Source organism: Mesoplodon mirus, assembly GCF_964341445.2.
Source record: "Mesoplodon mirus genome assembly, chromosome: 11".
In the NCBI taxonomy this organism is placed as follows: Eukaryota; Metazoa; Chordata; class Mammalia; order Artiodactyla; family Ziphiidae; genus Mesoplodon; species Mesoplodon mirus.
In genome coordinates this window covers 23,567,575-23,583,590 of record NC_138987.1, presented here as the reverse complement: position 1 = coordinate 23,583,590, position 16,016 = coordinate 23,567,575, and the positions used below count along the sequence as shown (strand labels likewise).

The 16,016-nt window shown below is 38.1% G+C and overlaps 1 protein-coding gene across 18 annotated transcripts in view; it reads left to right on the top strand.

Moving 5' to 3' along the window:
- The window catches only part of ANKS1B (ankyrin repeat and sterile alpha motif domain containing 1B), a gene marked incomplete at both ends in the record, with an annotated part of 1,184,520 nt that overhangs the window by 762,449 nt on the left and 406,055 nt on the right, over nucleotides 1–16,016 (top strand). For 10 of the 18 annotated variants that reach the window (XM_082634602.1, XM_082634601.1, XM_082634600.1 and 7 more), the window contains one exon: nucleotides 7,032–7,235. In XM_082634602.1, the coding sequence (XP_082490728.1) occupies nucleotides 7,032–7,235 (204 nt within the window). Of the gene's footprint in view, nucleotides 1–7,031; nucleotides 7,236–16,016 lie in introns of those variants that run through there. The other 8 variants (XM_082634609.1, XM_082634606.1, XM_082634608.1 and 5 more) reach the window with 2 other exon arrangements.

The window sequence follows — 16,016 nt, the reverse complement described above, 5'->3', positions numbered from 1 at the left end:
GTTCAATATTGATCTTGTATTCCTTATCTCTTATATCTTATTGACCTTACATCCTACTGATCTTGCTAATCTCATTTATTCTGTAGCTTTTATGTGAATCTCATGAGATTTTATATACAGATAATCATGTCATATGTGAACATAAACAGTTTTACTTCTTCCTTTCCAACCTGTATGCATTTTATTTATTTTTCGTGATTTATTGTGCTGGCTAGAACCTCCAGTACAATGTTAGATAGAAGTGGTGAGAGTGGACATCCTTACCTTGTTTCCTGAACATAGCAAGAAAGCATTCAGTCTTTCATGGTTAAGTGTGGTGCTAGCTATAGGTCATTTATCCCAGAAAAATGTAAACTTATTTTCACATAAAAAACCTATACAAAAATGTTTATAACAGCTTTATTCATAAGAGCCAAAAACTGGAACCAACTCAGATGTCCTTCAATGGCTGAATCATTAAACAAGCTATCGTACACCCATACCATGGAATAGTCCTCAGCAGGACAAAGGAATGACCTATTGACAAACAGAATAATTTGTATGGATTTCAAGGGAATCATGCCAAATGAAAAAAAGCCAATCCCAAAGGTTATATACTGTATGATTCCATTCATATAATATTCTTGAAATGACAAAATGATAGAGATGGAGAACAGATTTGTAGTTGCCAGAGGTTAAAGAGTGGACAGGGAGAGAGATGGCTATGGCTATGAAAAGATAGCAGAAGGATTCCTTGTAGTGGTACTGTCTTTATCTTGACTGTAGTGATGGTCACACAATCTACACGTGATAAAATTGCATAGAACTAAACATATACACACACAGACAAATGAGTGCATGTAAAACTGGTGAAATATTAATAATAATGGATTTTATCAATGCCAACTGTCTGCTTGTGATATACTACAGTTGTACAAGATGTTACCATTGGGGAAAACTGGGTGAGTCTATACAGAATATCTTTCTTATTGTGTCTTATAACTGCGTGAATATACAATTATCTCAAAATACGAACTTTTAAAAAAGAAAATGAAAAGTTGAGCCTAGAGATATCAGGCAAAGAACTGAATAAAATATTGTGTATCCACAGTGTGGACTATTATGCAGCTATTTAAAAGAACAAATTAGAGATTATTTACTTGTTAGAATTTCATAAAGCTTTGTCAAATGAGGAAAGTAGAGTTCAGAAACATGTGATAAGATTCTATTTTTAAGAAACAATACCCAAAAATACTCCTACAGGGCTTCCCTGGTGGCGCAGTGGTTGGGAGTCCGCCCACCGATGCAGGGGATACGGGTTCGTGCCCCGGTCCGGGAGGATCCCACGTGCCGCGGAGTGGCTGGGCCCATGGGCCGTGGCCGCTGGGCCTGCGCGTCCGGAGCCTGTGCTCTGCGGCGGGAGAGGCCACGGCAGTGAGAGGCCCGCATACCGCAAAAAAAAAAAAAAAAAAATACTCCTACATATACTTCTCATGCGTGTGTGTGTGTGTGTGTGTGTGTGTATATATATATATATATATATATATATATGCATATATATTTGTACGTAGCTGTGAGGTGTGTGTGTGTGTGTGTGTGTGTGTGTGTGATTCGGCAATGGATAAATACATGTGAACATACATACTAGTTTGTTAACATGAATTACCTTGATGAGAGAACGGATGATATGGATGGTTTGGAGGGACTGGGGGAGGGAGTAACCAAGAAAAACAGAAAAAGAAAAAAAAAATAGAGCACTAAAAATACTAATACATAAAACAATAACAGTGTATTTTGATATGCAATTATGTATGTGGTTTGTGTTGTTATAAATTTATAGAAAATTTAAGAACTGTTATATTGTTTTTATTTTATTATTATTATTCAATAACTGTAAATTATACAGATATAATTTACATATCATTCAATTCACCCAAAGTGTATAATTCAGTAGTTCGTAGTATATTCAGAGTTGTACAATGATCACCACAGTGAATTAAAACATTTTTATCACCCTAAAAAGAAACACCATATCCATCAACAGTCATTCCCCTTTTACTCCCAATTCCCCATCCCTATAGCGAGGCAACCACTAATCTATTTTGTTTCTATAGATTTACCTATTATGGATATTTCATATAAATGGAATCATAAAATATATGGTATTTTGTGACTGACTTCTTTCACTTAGCACGTTTTCAAGATTTATCCATGTCGTAATATCTATCAGCATTTTATTTCTTTTTATTGCCAAATAATATTCCATTTTATGGATATATTACATGGTATTTATTCATTCATGGGTAGAGCCTTGACCATGTGCATAGTCATCCGGGGATGATAATGATTATAGCAGAGTCCTCTTTATATCTTTCCCTAATCTTTCTGTTAAGCTGTCTGCCTCATTTGGTATCACACTCAGGTATTAGCTTTCCCTAATTGCCAGCTGGATGCTCTCTTGTTTTTGACAATTCCCTTATATACAAATTGCTCCAGAGTTGGTCCAATTCCATTTGGGCAGGAGTAGTTTTTGAGGCCAGTCTTTGAAGTTTGGGCTTACCCCAAGAGGGCATTTCTTAACTATGTCTTTCCCTTGTTCTCTAAAACTATCTGGCTACCATTTAGCTTTAGCTTGTTGTCCTAATGCCTCCTTTTAATCGCTTACCCCAAAATCTCCATTGTTTTTAATAATCACCTTAAGCTTGAACTTCCTCATACTCTATTTCAAATAAAATCAGTTCCTTGAGATAGAGCTGTCTGTATTTAAGGACGCTTTGGCAAAATCTTTGAGCCACTGCTCTGGGCACTGGGCAGGGATGGTAGCCCCTGGTCTTCTCATCTCAGCCTGCCTTTCTAGACATGCAACCTCAGCCCTACAAGCAAGCTGGAATGAGGGCAATCAGGGCCTCACTATTCTTGGCCTCCCACAAGTAGGATAGAGCCTCCACTTTGTGAATAGAGGCTGCATGGACAAAGGGAGCACTTGACCTCTCAGCTGTGTTCACCAGGAATTTAACTTCTATAACTTGGAGTTGGAGGGTATTAGAAATGCTGCTGGCCTGCCCCTTTAGATAAGATACCATATCTCTTGGATGGGCTCTGAGGAGAGAGGAGCCCATCCTCTTGGGCACACCCGCCCAGAGTGGAGCTTCTTTCAAGCTGAGCTAGGGAAGGAAGGGTGGGAGGGAATAAGTCATGGCTCAAGTGCCATAGACTCCCTCTGTTCTTACCAAGTTTTAGTAGATTTTCTTGAATAAATCTTTCTTCATCCTCTGTATGTTCTTAGGACAATTTCCAGAGACTTTAAATGGTGGTTTTGTTTTGGTTTTTTATACAATTTTTTCCAGTTATGTTTGTTTGGCTGGGGAGAAGGTCCATGGAGCTCCTCACCTTGCCCTTCTGGAAGTGGAACCCCCAGAATTATTTTTTAAAAGACTGTGCAAAAGAAATTCCTGGTTTCATCACATACACTGAACTTCAGTTTCCTTATCTGTAAGTGGGGCTCATAATCCACACCACACTGCCTGGAACATAGTAGCCCTGAGTAACAACTGTTAGTTCTTCTTTCCCTCCTCTTATCTCCCTTTTGGAACTTAAAGAAGTTCTAGTTGAATAAAGAGGCCTGCCCAATAATGTGATGTCATGCTTAAGAATTTTAAGACTCCAAGAAAGTATTGCAAGTAAAGTAAGAAATATATGTAAACACTATTTAAAAAGTGATCTTCAGACCCAAGCAAGGGTTCTTTCAGTGGTTTGGCTCCTGAGAAAATACTTTAACAAAACCAGAAACAGCATGATTCAAGGTCTCATTCTTCTTCCTTCCTCTCCCTCACCACCTCCCCCTACCCCAGTTTCTCCCAATTCACTTCCCCACTGCATTAAAACCTTTCGCCAACATAGGAGAATTACTGAGTTGAAACTGAATGATTGAATAGTTAAAAGAATAAAATTCAGTCAGTCTATATAAAGATTTGTAAAGTGATTAGTAACCAGTATTCTCTCTGAGCTGTTTCTGTACAGCAGCCTGGAACTTGAAATAAAGTCTCTCTCTCTCTCTCTCATACTCTCATTCTCACTCTCACTCTCTCTCTGTCTCCTTCTCTTTCTCTTTCTTTTAAGAAATGAAAATCTCATGAAAGGCATTTCCAATGTCATGTTTCATTCATTGAACAAAGGCAATTTAATGCCTAGAATGTGTGTAGCACTATTCTAGGTACTTGGTCCCTGGTTTGCATCTTAGGAGATGAGATTTGAGGAGCTGACCAATCAGCATATGCTTTACCAAACCAAAAAATTATTGTCATGTTTGCTCGATCTTTGTGTAGCTTATCCATCTACTCATAGCTTAAAATGATCAGTAGAAACAATGTGGATGTGACCCTAGGAGAGGCTGTAATTGGCGCCTACCTTTAACTCCACCATGTACCAGCTTTAGAGCTGGCCAAGGACAAATAGTGTCTTGCTATCAACTTCTCATATAGGTAATATTGAGCAACCTGAATTCCTTAAAACAGATTCCTAAACTGCTACAAACTTTTTGACCTTTTTAAGAGATCTAGAACCCAATCGTTTCTATTTAAAAACCTAGATATCTTCTTTTAAATAAAAAATTCAGAGACTTGGGATAGACTTTAAAAAATTTAAATCTGAAACTAGGAAGATTTTATATAGTTAGGATTGTGAAATGAAAATTACATTATTTGGTTTAGCAGGTGCATAAAGAATCCTTACTACTTTTAATATTAGCAAGACATATTCCTACATTCAAGAAATACATCTTATATACAAATAACTATAATGTTAGATAAAAAATATTTGTTATAATAGATGGTCTGTAAATGCCACTTAAAACATTCCTGTTAGGGGAACTAGAAAGGGTTTCATAAAGGAGATATCATCTGATCCAAAGCCAAAGAAGAGGCATAAATGTGGGGACATAATAAAAGAAACCCAAGTATATTACAGGCTGCCATTAAAGACAAGCCAGTAATCCCACGTGCTTGGAGCACTGGGGGAATGGAAATAAAATTAGAGGATTTGTAGTAATCATGAAGACCCCAAAATGTCATCAGAGGAGTTGGGAGTTTATTTTGAAGCCAACTGAAGCCATGGCAGAGTTTTGAAATAAGGAGTGATAATCAAAGCTGTCTTAAAGAGATTATTGTGACATCCACGTATAAACTAGATTTTAAAAAATCAGAGGTAAGAAGACGAACACGGAGGCCATAGTTGTATTACACCAGGTGGGCCTGAACGAAGAGAACAAAATCACACTAGATGTCAGTTCCATAAATATGAAAGAGGAATTCGAATCAAGGAAATGGATGCAAGAGATACTACGATGAGGGATGAGTGGAACTTGGGAACTGATGTCAGTGGTGAGAGGGGGAGTGCAAGGTGTTTTGCAGTTTAATGTCTGTGTGCTAGGGAGGGTGACAATGTTCTTCAAAAGAGAAAGGAAACAGAGAAAGATAAGATTTGGGGAAAGAAGGAAAGTCATGTTTCATTTATTCAATAAATATTTGCTGAGCACTTACTATGTGCCAGGACTGTTCTGGGGGGATGAGAGTTATCTTTAATTTTTAAAACACTTTATGTGTTGAAGGCAGTGTTCTCAGTCTGTGTGACTCCAAAGGCAGAGCTGGATTGAGTGAGTAGGAGTCAGCCAGGAAGTAAAATACCTTTCTAATAAATGGAGGCTTCTGGATAAGTAGTAAGAGCTCTGTTACAGGCAGTATTCAAGCCTAAACTGGATATTCTTCCAGGAACACTGTGACAAGGGATTCCTGCATTAAGAGAGAGGGTAGACTAACCTCTCTGCAAGTCCTCTCTCAATCTTAAGTAAGCGTCTATTCGTTCCATGATCTACTCCTGTGGGTTCTATTATTAATCTCTGGTTTCTCTCAATTATTAAATAAATTAGTCTGTCTGCCATTCAGTAAAACTCACACATTTACATCTGTTATTCTTAAATTATTTTTGGTTAGGGCTTTTCTTCTTTATTAAAAAAATTCTACCCAGTAATGTTACCTCTGTAGCTAATTTAGAATGTCAACCCTGGTAGACTGGGTTATAAATATCAGAGAGGAAAAGGATTTCTTGTGCCTAATAATATTTTTGTTTGGAAGAAGCCTCGCAAACGAGAAATGAATTATCTTGACTTCAAGATTGCGATGCAGTTTCTGTATTTTGCAGCAATTCAAGAAGAAAAAAAATACCTCAGAGTGGTTCATTTTGATACAGCAAGGTACAGAAAGAGAATAATTGTTCTCCAAACACTGTAAAGCTTTAGTTCAGAAACATTTATCTGTGCTGCATTTTAAAAAAAAGAAAGGGGAGGGAAGGAAAGAAGAGCAAAACGGGAACCTGTCGGGAGCTCCCCTATAAGCTATAGTTAAAGCTTTGCATTTCCTGGTGTTTCTTTTGAAACGTAAAATTCCACAACAAATAGCTCTGTAACGTATAACCAGTATGAAGATTCAATTCAGATTTAAGCACTTTGGTTTGCTTTTGAATCTTGCTATTTTCTGCATTTGTTTTGACTGCTCTCATCATTCAAGATTGACGGTTGGATGGGTGTGTAGGAGGAAGCAGCAGCAGCAGGCTTACAGCTTGCAGACAAAAAAAATCTGCCTTATCTGATGGCTATTATTGAAAATGCGAGGTGTAGCCTGGGCTGGGTAATGAAGGGGAGCGAGCGAGGGGGAGCAAGGAGCATGGAGCTGCATACTGATGAGTGTAGGAGTACTTGATAAAAAGAATCCTGGCTGCTGGCCGTGCATTGCTCATTGTGGAGTACTCCAACAATCACATAGAACGCAGACCAGCCTAAGCTGACAGCTTGATATGCCTTCTTCTGCTGCCTGGTTTTGGGGGCTGTGTGACGTACTGGTCGGTAGTAAAGATTAATATGTAAGAAATGTGGAGCTAGGATCAAGTCATACTCCACAGCCTGCCTGGCAAACTATGTTTTACTTCTGACTTTGCTCTCTCGCTGAGAACATTAATCTGTCAAGCTGGCGGGCTCCTTTGATAGCAACTTTCCCAGGAGCATGATGTGGCAATGCCACCTCTCAGCCCAGGACTACCGCTATTACCCCGTGGACGGCTACTCCCTGCTTAAACGCTTCCCTCTTCATCCTCTTACAGGACCCAGATGCCCTGTCCAAACAGTGGGACAATGGTTGGAAAGCATTGGGCTACCTCAGTACGAGAACCACCTGATGGCTAATGGATTTGACAATGTGCAGTTTATGGTAAGACGCTCTCTGTGGCCACGGAGCTGCCTTTTGTCTGTCTTTGCTTCTTATGTGTCTTACACGGCTCAGAGGCAGCCTGATTTGCACCAAAACCGGTCAATTTTATATACGTAACCGCGTTAGAAAATCGGATGCCCTTAGGACTGAACTTACTGTGTAACATATAGGCACTTGCTGAAAAATGAGATCTATGTGTATTATATGAATGAACCGGTGAGAGTACTATTTATAGGCAGTGAAAGAAGATTAGCATTTATATTCTCCCTGTCATTCTTTGTGTGATTTTTATAGATTTGTAATCTCAGAATACCCAGTTAGATTATAGAGCTCTTCAGTTAATTCTAGATTCCTAACACATATTATTTCATTTGCGCATCAGCGTTCAGTAATTAATTAGACAATTTGTTATGTTTACGGTGTGAAGATCTTTTTTTTTTCCTGATAATTGTTCAATAAGCAGTTTAAATTGTGTGGATGACCTTTAGTTCATTAGCAAACTGATTCAAATGTTCTATTATAGACAGCTTTCACTTACTTCACATGCTGATTGAAGAGCAATGAGGTATTGTTTATTACTTTATGTAGAAAACAAACACTTCCATCAATTAACTGTCAATATCTAGAAAGAGAGGCTGATGGACTAAGTACATTCATGTACTTCTGAATACTGGTCTGCCTGCAATCTAAACCTGGTATGTGCAAACTTCCCACTGCGACGAATATAGGTGAGAAAGGAGGAGGGGGAAACGTGCAGACCCATAATACAGCTTTCTGATCATTCACATACCTCCCCCCATGCTCATCAGTTTCCCTTGTTAAGCTACGTCACAGTCCTTATTAGCTTTCTTTGCTTTTAAGGTCCCATCACACATATCACTTATCCCTAAATTTAGACAGAGCTACATAACATAGGCATGTAGCACAAAATGGCTTGCAGAAACAATTAATAGCTATTTCTAAATAAAATGCTGGGGCTGACACCTGAAGCCTATTAGTAACAAAATTGATAACACAGTACTGAGAGCTAGGCATGTCTTTTTATTTCCATTAGAGATTATTTTCTCCAAACTTGACGATTGTAGATTTGAAAATTATTCAGACTGTTAAACTTCTGCTGCTTCTCCAAAAATGTGTGCCCCATGAGCTTTTTCTTTTAAAGCTGCATAAATGTAGTAAGACATATGAGCTCTATATATAATTGTATCCATAGAACTCTCTATGAAGCTGTTTTTATAACGAGACCTGCAGCTACTGTTATTTTTCTCGTGTTTAAGAATACTGTCACAGATTAGACAGATATTTTGGGTATTAAAATAGGGGAAAAGTGAAATTACTTCAATTGCTATAAGAGTCTTAGGACAGACTGAGCAGAATTAGGACAGACTTAGGACACTAAACAGGTGACACTAAGAATTAGAGGAACCATCGAGTAGAATGAAAGTCTTCTCATTGTCGTTATATTTACTGCGCATTTGGATAAGTCTTTATTCTTTCTCCTTATCTCTACTTGAAATAAGACTCTCATTCCCACTCCTCAAACCTGTGTCCAAATTTATTCTGGTCCCATGAGAAGTTAGGTAGGTCTTTGGATTCTCTGGATTGTCTGCTTGGAAAATTTTAATTCAGCATAACTTTCCTCTGAATGTTAAAGACTTTTGAGTAAATATAATCCCTTTTTGAAAGCCCAGTGCAAAAGTTAATCAAACATGTTTCCAATAAGCATTTGGAGATCGGAAAAAACATTCATGAATGAAATATGTATAAGCACTCCAAAATGTATCCAGGAGGCAAAAAATCCTGGACATATGTGACAAAACCAACGTCTGATCTTCTCCATAGATTATTGTCTTTATTTTTTAAATTCCAGCATTGTATATAATTTTTCAGAAATTAAGAAAACGTGGTTAATTCAGAATAGTCAAATACTTTCTACATGAAACAGAATTAACTTTAAAAATTTGAGTTATCATTCAGAGGAGTTAATTATGAAAATGAAGCAAATCATAAAAGTGTTATCAATCATCGCTTTACATGCTGCCGTACACCACTTATTTGCTACTTGTATCATAAAAAAATCAATTTCTATCTCTATAAAAATTATTTATTGGTCTCCATAATCTAATTTATTTAATTATGAACTTAGTTAAAGTGCACTAATATGATCAGCCAACTTTAAGAAATAGATTTCATTAATGTGGTGAAAAAATCTGTTGGACTTGCTTAATCTGCACTCAGTATCATATTCTAGCTTTTGTTTTTCTTGAAGCACATTCTGACCTGCATTTATTCATCCTGTTGCCTAAGCAACAAGCACCACACTCCTGTTAACTATGATGTAGTGCAGGTCTTATTAGCTTTTTAGAACAAGACAGTAGAGACATCAAAAGGATATAATTAATGTTGGTTGAAATATCATAGTACATCCATGCATTGATATATTTTATTTAGGAAACATTCTCAAGAGTTAATCTTTCATTTAATCAATATTCCATTCATGAATATGAGTTTCAAAGGGTTCATGTAAGTAACTTTCAAAGTATTTACTGAAAGCTTTACAAATTTTTTTTGTTAACTCTGTTCTATGTACTCTTACACATAAACACAATATATGGATGATTTATCCACATGGCTGTGATTAACTTTAATAAAAATTTCTTACATCAATCTCTAGGCATGGTTAGAAAAGAAAGACCCCCATTTATTTTAAAATATTTATCAGTAATTGCTTCTCCTTTGGGCTCGTAATACTTATTCTTGATTTTATTGATGTGTCAATTTTTTAAAAATATCTGAAAGTCAGAATTCCAAACTTTTTCTTTATGTAACTGGTCATGGTTTGCAGAATAGTTTTGTACACAGTATTGACATTTATGTAGCCTTAAAAATGTCAAATAAATGGAAATTGGTACAAAGAATAGCTACAAACGTACATCTGGTCACCTAAGACTTTGGGAAAGTCAGATCTATGTTGCAGTCAAAAGTCTGAAACTTCAACACAGAAACCCTTTGTCTAAAGACTTATCCAAGCCCCACTCTACCTGTTCATTCCCTCTGATGTCATATATCATCAGCTCCCATCTAGTTAGGCATGTCTACCTGCTACTCACTAGCCTCTGGGAATGCCACCATGGTCCTCTGACATCCCACCTGTTTTCCCCAACTTTGCCACATATAGAATGTGTCTGTTTCAACATTACCTTTTTTCTTTTCACTAAGGAGTTTAAGTATGAAGTGATTATTGTACAGAATGCCCATGATGATTTACTTTCTTATTATATATGTTTCTATCATCATGTCTTTTCCTAGTCTGATGACTGCTTCCTAAAATTTGTCTCAAACAATTAATATCCATTCTTGTCTTGATGACTGCTCATTTGTACTCTCCCTCAACCCTCACAGCTATTTCCTTTCCTTCCCCTCTGTCTTTTATCCTCTAAGATCTAACTCAATTTCTACCTAGTTTGTATAGCTTTTCTCAAGGACTCCAGTCCTTAGCAGCCTCTCTTTTCTCTGATCTCATATAGTGGTTGTATTTGGCATGAAAAATAACATTTGGCATGCCATGATTCACTCTCTAGAATTAGGAGTTAAGTTTTCACTTGTATATATCTTGTCTCCCCAACTAGACTGGAAGCTCTTCAAGTCCAAGTTCTGTGTATTCAATTTCCTTGCCTTTCTCACACTCCTAGCATAATGTTGTATACATAGAAATATCCCCATAAAAACTGGATGCACAGCAGATTATTGTAGATGGACCTCTGGCCTCATTTTTAAACTGGAAGCCTTGTTTTGCCAGTGGGAACATAGAGCATTAGTACCCTTCTTTCATTCATGCAACAAACACTCCTTAAACATTTTCAATATGCTAAGGACAGTGTTAATTACTAGGGATATAACAGTAAACAATATATTGTCTTTGACCTCAAGCAGCTTACAGTATTTCTCTCAGACATATATTATTTATATACACAATGCATACACATTCCTTCATGTGCTCACACACACACACACACGTGTATGCACACACTATATCATGGGGGTCTTGCCCCTCATCCTTTTGTATAATCACCATCCTTCAGCATATTACTTACCAGCAATTGTTTTTTCAGAAGCAAATTACAGTAGGCAATGGAAGAGGTAAAATCTATCATAGCATGGAGTAATGGAAAATAAAGATACCAATAACATCAGAACACTGGCAGTGTTATGGTAGATTTGTAGTCCAAAGACTGTATTAAGAAGTTTATATTACTTGGAAAACTGACTCATAGCCTCACCATGTTCTAGCTAACAGTCATATTTTTAAACTCTAATCAAAAGGGGGGAAGAATGAAATTATACCAACTTATTTTTTTTAGCATCTCCTGTGTTTTCTAGCAATTGCCGTCTAGGTTGACTTGGGGTGCTTTGACCACTGTTAAAATGTTCAAAATGTGCACAGAGTAAGATACAAAAATAATACCTGGAGCCCTACGTGAATTAGCATTTTTGTACACTTGGGTAGGTAGTATTCATAAAGAGCTTAGTGAAGGTCAAAGTGAGTACTGCCTATTAGACTTTGAAGTGGAGTCACAGAGCTCTAGGAAGTCATCCATTTGAACCAAAGATTTGAACAAGATTGATCTTTTAGTATTTAATTGGAACTTTTTTTCATTTTTGTGGTACATTTTACATGCTAATAGACTTACTTCTTTTCTCCTCTTATAAATAACTTTTCTGTAATAAGAGCCCCATTTGCAGTTGACCTGATAAAAATGACCTTTTGAGTATCTTAGCAGCATATCATGATCCAAGTAAGAAGTTAAACTTTTGAAGCAGAAAAATAAATTGTCCCTAAGGGTAAGAGTAATAACCCCCATGATGTTTTCCTGTTTCAAATATTGTTTAAGAAAATGTTATAAAATTACTAAGATTTAAAGGCATAAGAGAAATATACCTGTCACACTCCCTACGCCTTCCTTCTGAAACAGGCTAGGCTCTGAGTTGAGTAGGTGGCTTTATATTGAAAGTGCAGCTATAATTTTCTAAACTCATTTAGGCCAGTAGTTACACACCCACTTCTGAAAAAAAAATCTTTTTTTTTCAACAACTGGCATTTAAAATCTGTTGGTAACCAACAGTCAAAGCCAGGAGGGAGTCATTCTTTATCTAGACAACAGCTTAATTACAAGTATAACAGGCAACAGCCTCGCAGTGGCGTGCGAGAGAACTGAAGTAAGACTTCTCGCGCCCAGTCTCACTTCTGTATGATTCGGTTTACTCACCTGTAGAATCAGTGTAATGAGAGGTCCAGGAGAAATGTTCTTTGGACTTGTTATTTAATATTTTGAGCTCTTTAAAAATGCAGGGTATGATACTGGTGCTGGCAGAGCTATTAATTGTTCTTGTAGCTCTCATTAGCCTTGGAAGATTGCTTGTGCAGCAGAAAACTCAGAAATGAGGGCATGTGCGGGCATGGCCATCTGAGAAGGATGAATGGCCTTCAGAAAAAACAGTAGCCACAATTCTAATCTGGTGACACGAAGGACAAAAGAGCCTTTTCTTCCACCTGCAAGTTACTCTGATTACATATTTAAGCATTAAAATACGCTGCCCCATTTTCTAATAATTCAGTACTATAGCTACCATCCCTAACTAATGCTCACATGAAATGGCCTTTAAGTTAGTCATGTACCATATTGCATACATGCATAATATGATCTCCAGTATTGAATCAAATGACCAGATCTCTGGGATGAGGAATTTACTTCATGGATTTAAAAATTTTCTGAAACTGCTGAATTACAGACTAATTTTAAGAAATCCAGCCACAATCATTTTTCATTGCTTGAGAAATGGACAGATTTCTCAAACAGTGGCAATGACCTCCGTTGTCTCATTTCCAGTTCACGTCCTTTACTTCTGTAACCCAGCCTGCATCCCAGCCCTTCCACCCAGTTTGTTCTCTTTTAAGTCAGCTGTAACCTGTTTCTTGATAAATTACCACCCCCACCCCTTTCTTTTCTCACTTCATTTCTCTTTGGCCTCTTTCAATGTCTGATTCTCAGTCTGTTCCCTATTGGTATTTATTCTCTCACTGAAGTTTGTTTGGGTTCTGTGACATTACACTGACCTTTCCAGTCACTCCTATTCTCCTAATCCTCCTCCTGCCTCTAAAGGTGGGTGGTGCTCAACTTGTCCATCCATCGGGGAGATCATTGGTTCTCATAGATCCGTAGCTGCCCCTACTCTTCACCTCTTTCTACCTGGCATCCAATACCATATAGCTACTCAGTACACATTTCCATATACACGTATGTGTACCACACATTTAGCACAGACCTAGCATAGAATAAATGTCCAACAAGTGTTAAGTGTTACTGCAGTGATTACTCCAAGGTGATCTTTCTAAAGCACACATTTGCTTTAGCACTACTCTGCTTAAAATCTTTCAATGATTCTCAATTCCCTAAGGGACATTATATTTACACAATTCTTAATATGGCTTTCGTATTCAGGAAATGACCTTTATGACCTTCCTGACCCAACTTATTTCCCAGCCTCATCTGTTATCATTTCCTCTCTTTACTGTTGTCTAGAACTGCTTTTTTCTTTCATTGCCTGGCCTTTGCACATGCTGTTGTCTCTGCTGAGAATGATCTTCCTTCCCCTCTTAATTCCTTTTACCCTTTAGTTCTTAGTCTAGTTGTCACTTCTTTTACCTGCCACTTCTTCCCTGACCTTCCACGTACGGGTTAGGAGCCCTTCTTCCCCACCTTGCTGCGCCGTTATCACCAGTTTACTTGTCCAGCTACCCCACCACCTCCGCCCCACACAAACACTAGAACAGGACTCAGCAAACTTGTTTCTATAAAGGGCCAGATAGTAAATATTTTAGGTTTTGAAAGACATATGGTCTCTGTTGCAACTATTCAACACTTCTCTTATATCATGAAAGTGACCATAGACAATACACAAATAAATGGGTGTGTTCAAATATAACTTTATTTACAAAAAAACAGGAAGATCTAGTCAATAGGCCATCATTTGCTGCTACCTTGCACTTGATTTAGAAATATGATTTGAGAGTTAGAAATATGCTTTGATCCTCTATATCTCCAGGTACAACTCCTGGCTTACACATGTAGACACAGTAAATGTTTAATGAAAGGAGGAAGGATGAAGGAAAGGAAGAAAGGAGAAAGTGAGTAAGGAATCAGGCAGGTGGCTCCAGCAAGGTTCCTGAAAGCCTGTTTGGTTTACAGAGAACCCAGCCAATAGCTGAGGAAATTCAGAGCAAGATCCAGCCTTCAGGAGTCTGACAAGAGCAAAGAGGGTGTTTTTGCTCTTATCAGTCAGACTGGAGTATATTTTCAGCAAGGGAACTGTACAGGCATAGGAATGAGAAAAACACAGCTGCAGAGGAAGCCTGTTATTCCCTCTGTTTGGAATTCCTTTCTCTTCCTTCACCTCACTGTGCAGCATTGTTCATGATTGAACTTAAGCGTCACTTCCTCCAGGAAGCATTCCCTAATGCCATTCTGTCATCTGGCTTGCATGACTGCCCCTTCTCTGTGCACTCCTGGCATCCTTTTCTTAGCCCTAAGGTAGGCCTTATTATATTTCATTGCAATTATGTTATCAGTTCAGGTGCTGGCCTTCCACCCTAGAAAGTGAGATCCTTAGAGACAGAGAGTGGGTCTTATTTATCTTTGTATTCCTAAAGCCTAGCACAGTGCCTGGTGTAAAGTAGCTTCTCAATAAATATTGATCAGATGGCATTTTAAAGTCTTATTTAGTTTCATATAAATTATCCCATGTAATTCTCACCATATCCCTATCAGTAAGTATTAGTACCCCCATACTAATAACGAAGATAATGAGACTCAAAAAGTTTTTTAAATTCCCCAGCAGCACCTAGATTTTAAAACTAAACTGCTTTGACTTAGAAGTTCCTGCTCAATTCACTAAAACCACACTGTTTCATCATTCCTCCCTTCGTTCACTCAGCAAATGTATATAGAGCCCCTGTTAGATTGCAGACACTGAACAGGATATGGGCCCTGCCCTCCAAGCCCTCCTGGGTTGTCATACTTCTGGTCCTTTGAGGGACCTCTTTATCTTCCTTCTCCTTACTCTTCTACCTCCTCCGCACGACTTCTCAAGAGGACCTGTTTTTCCAAGACCAGAACTCTCACTGCCAAATACATACCTTCATGTTTTGTGTGATTTCCCTCCTACCTAACATAGCCTATCTCCTGATTCCCTGTTCAAGAGACTCATTCCCTAAGACCCTGGTCTTTCTACTTGCTCTGTGGAGACTTCCTCGCTCTGTGGAGACTTCCTCGCTCTGTGGAGACTTCCTCTACTGATCTGGACCCTGCCCACCTCTTCAGCTTCACCTTTCACCTCTTTTAAACTCTGGCTGTGTTGAATTATTATAGTCTTACAGTTGTGCCTCGCTTGCTCACAAATCCATGTCTTTGCACACACTGTTCTCTGCCCAGAACAATACCTTCTTGCACTCATTTTTAGCCTGGGTAACTCTTACTTCAAAATGTGGCTCAGGGTTTCCTTCCTTAAAGGGGACCCTTTAAGACAAATTCTTTGGTATTGCTCAAGTATTCTTCAGTGGCCTCTCATGGCACCCTGCTTTCATCCAGGGTTGAATTATCTGCTTCTTTACCTAACTTCTTCCCCTGAGAGAAAAAACAGTGTCTGGTTCAGTGTTACTTTCCCAGTCACTAGCACATAATTGGTCCTTGTATGAATTTGCTGGGGCTGCCATAACACAGCGCT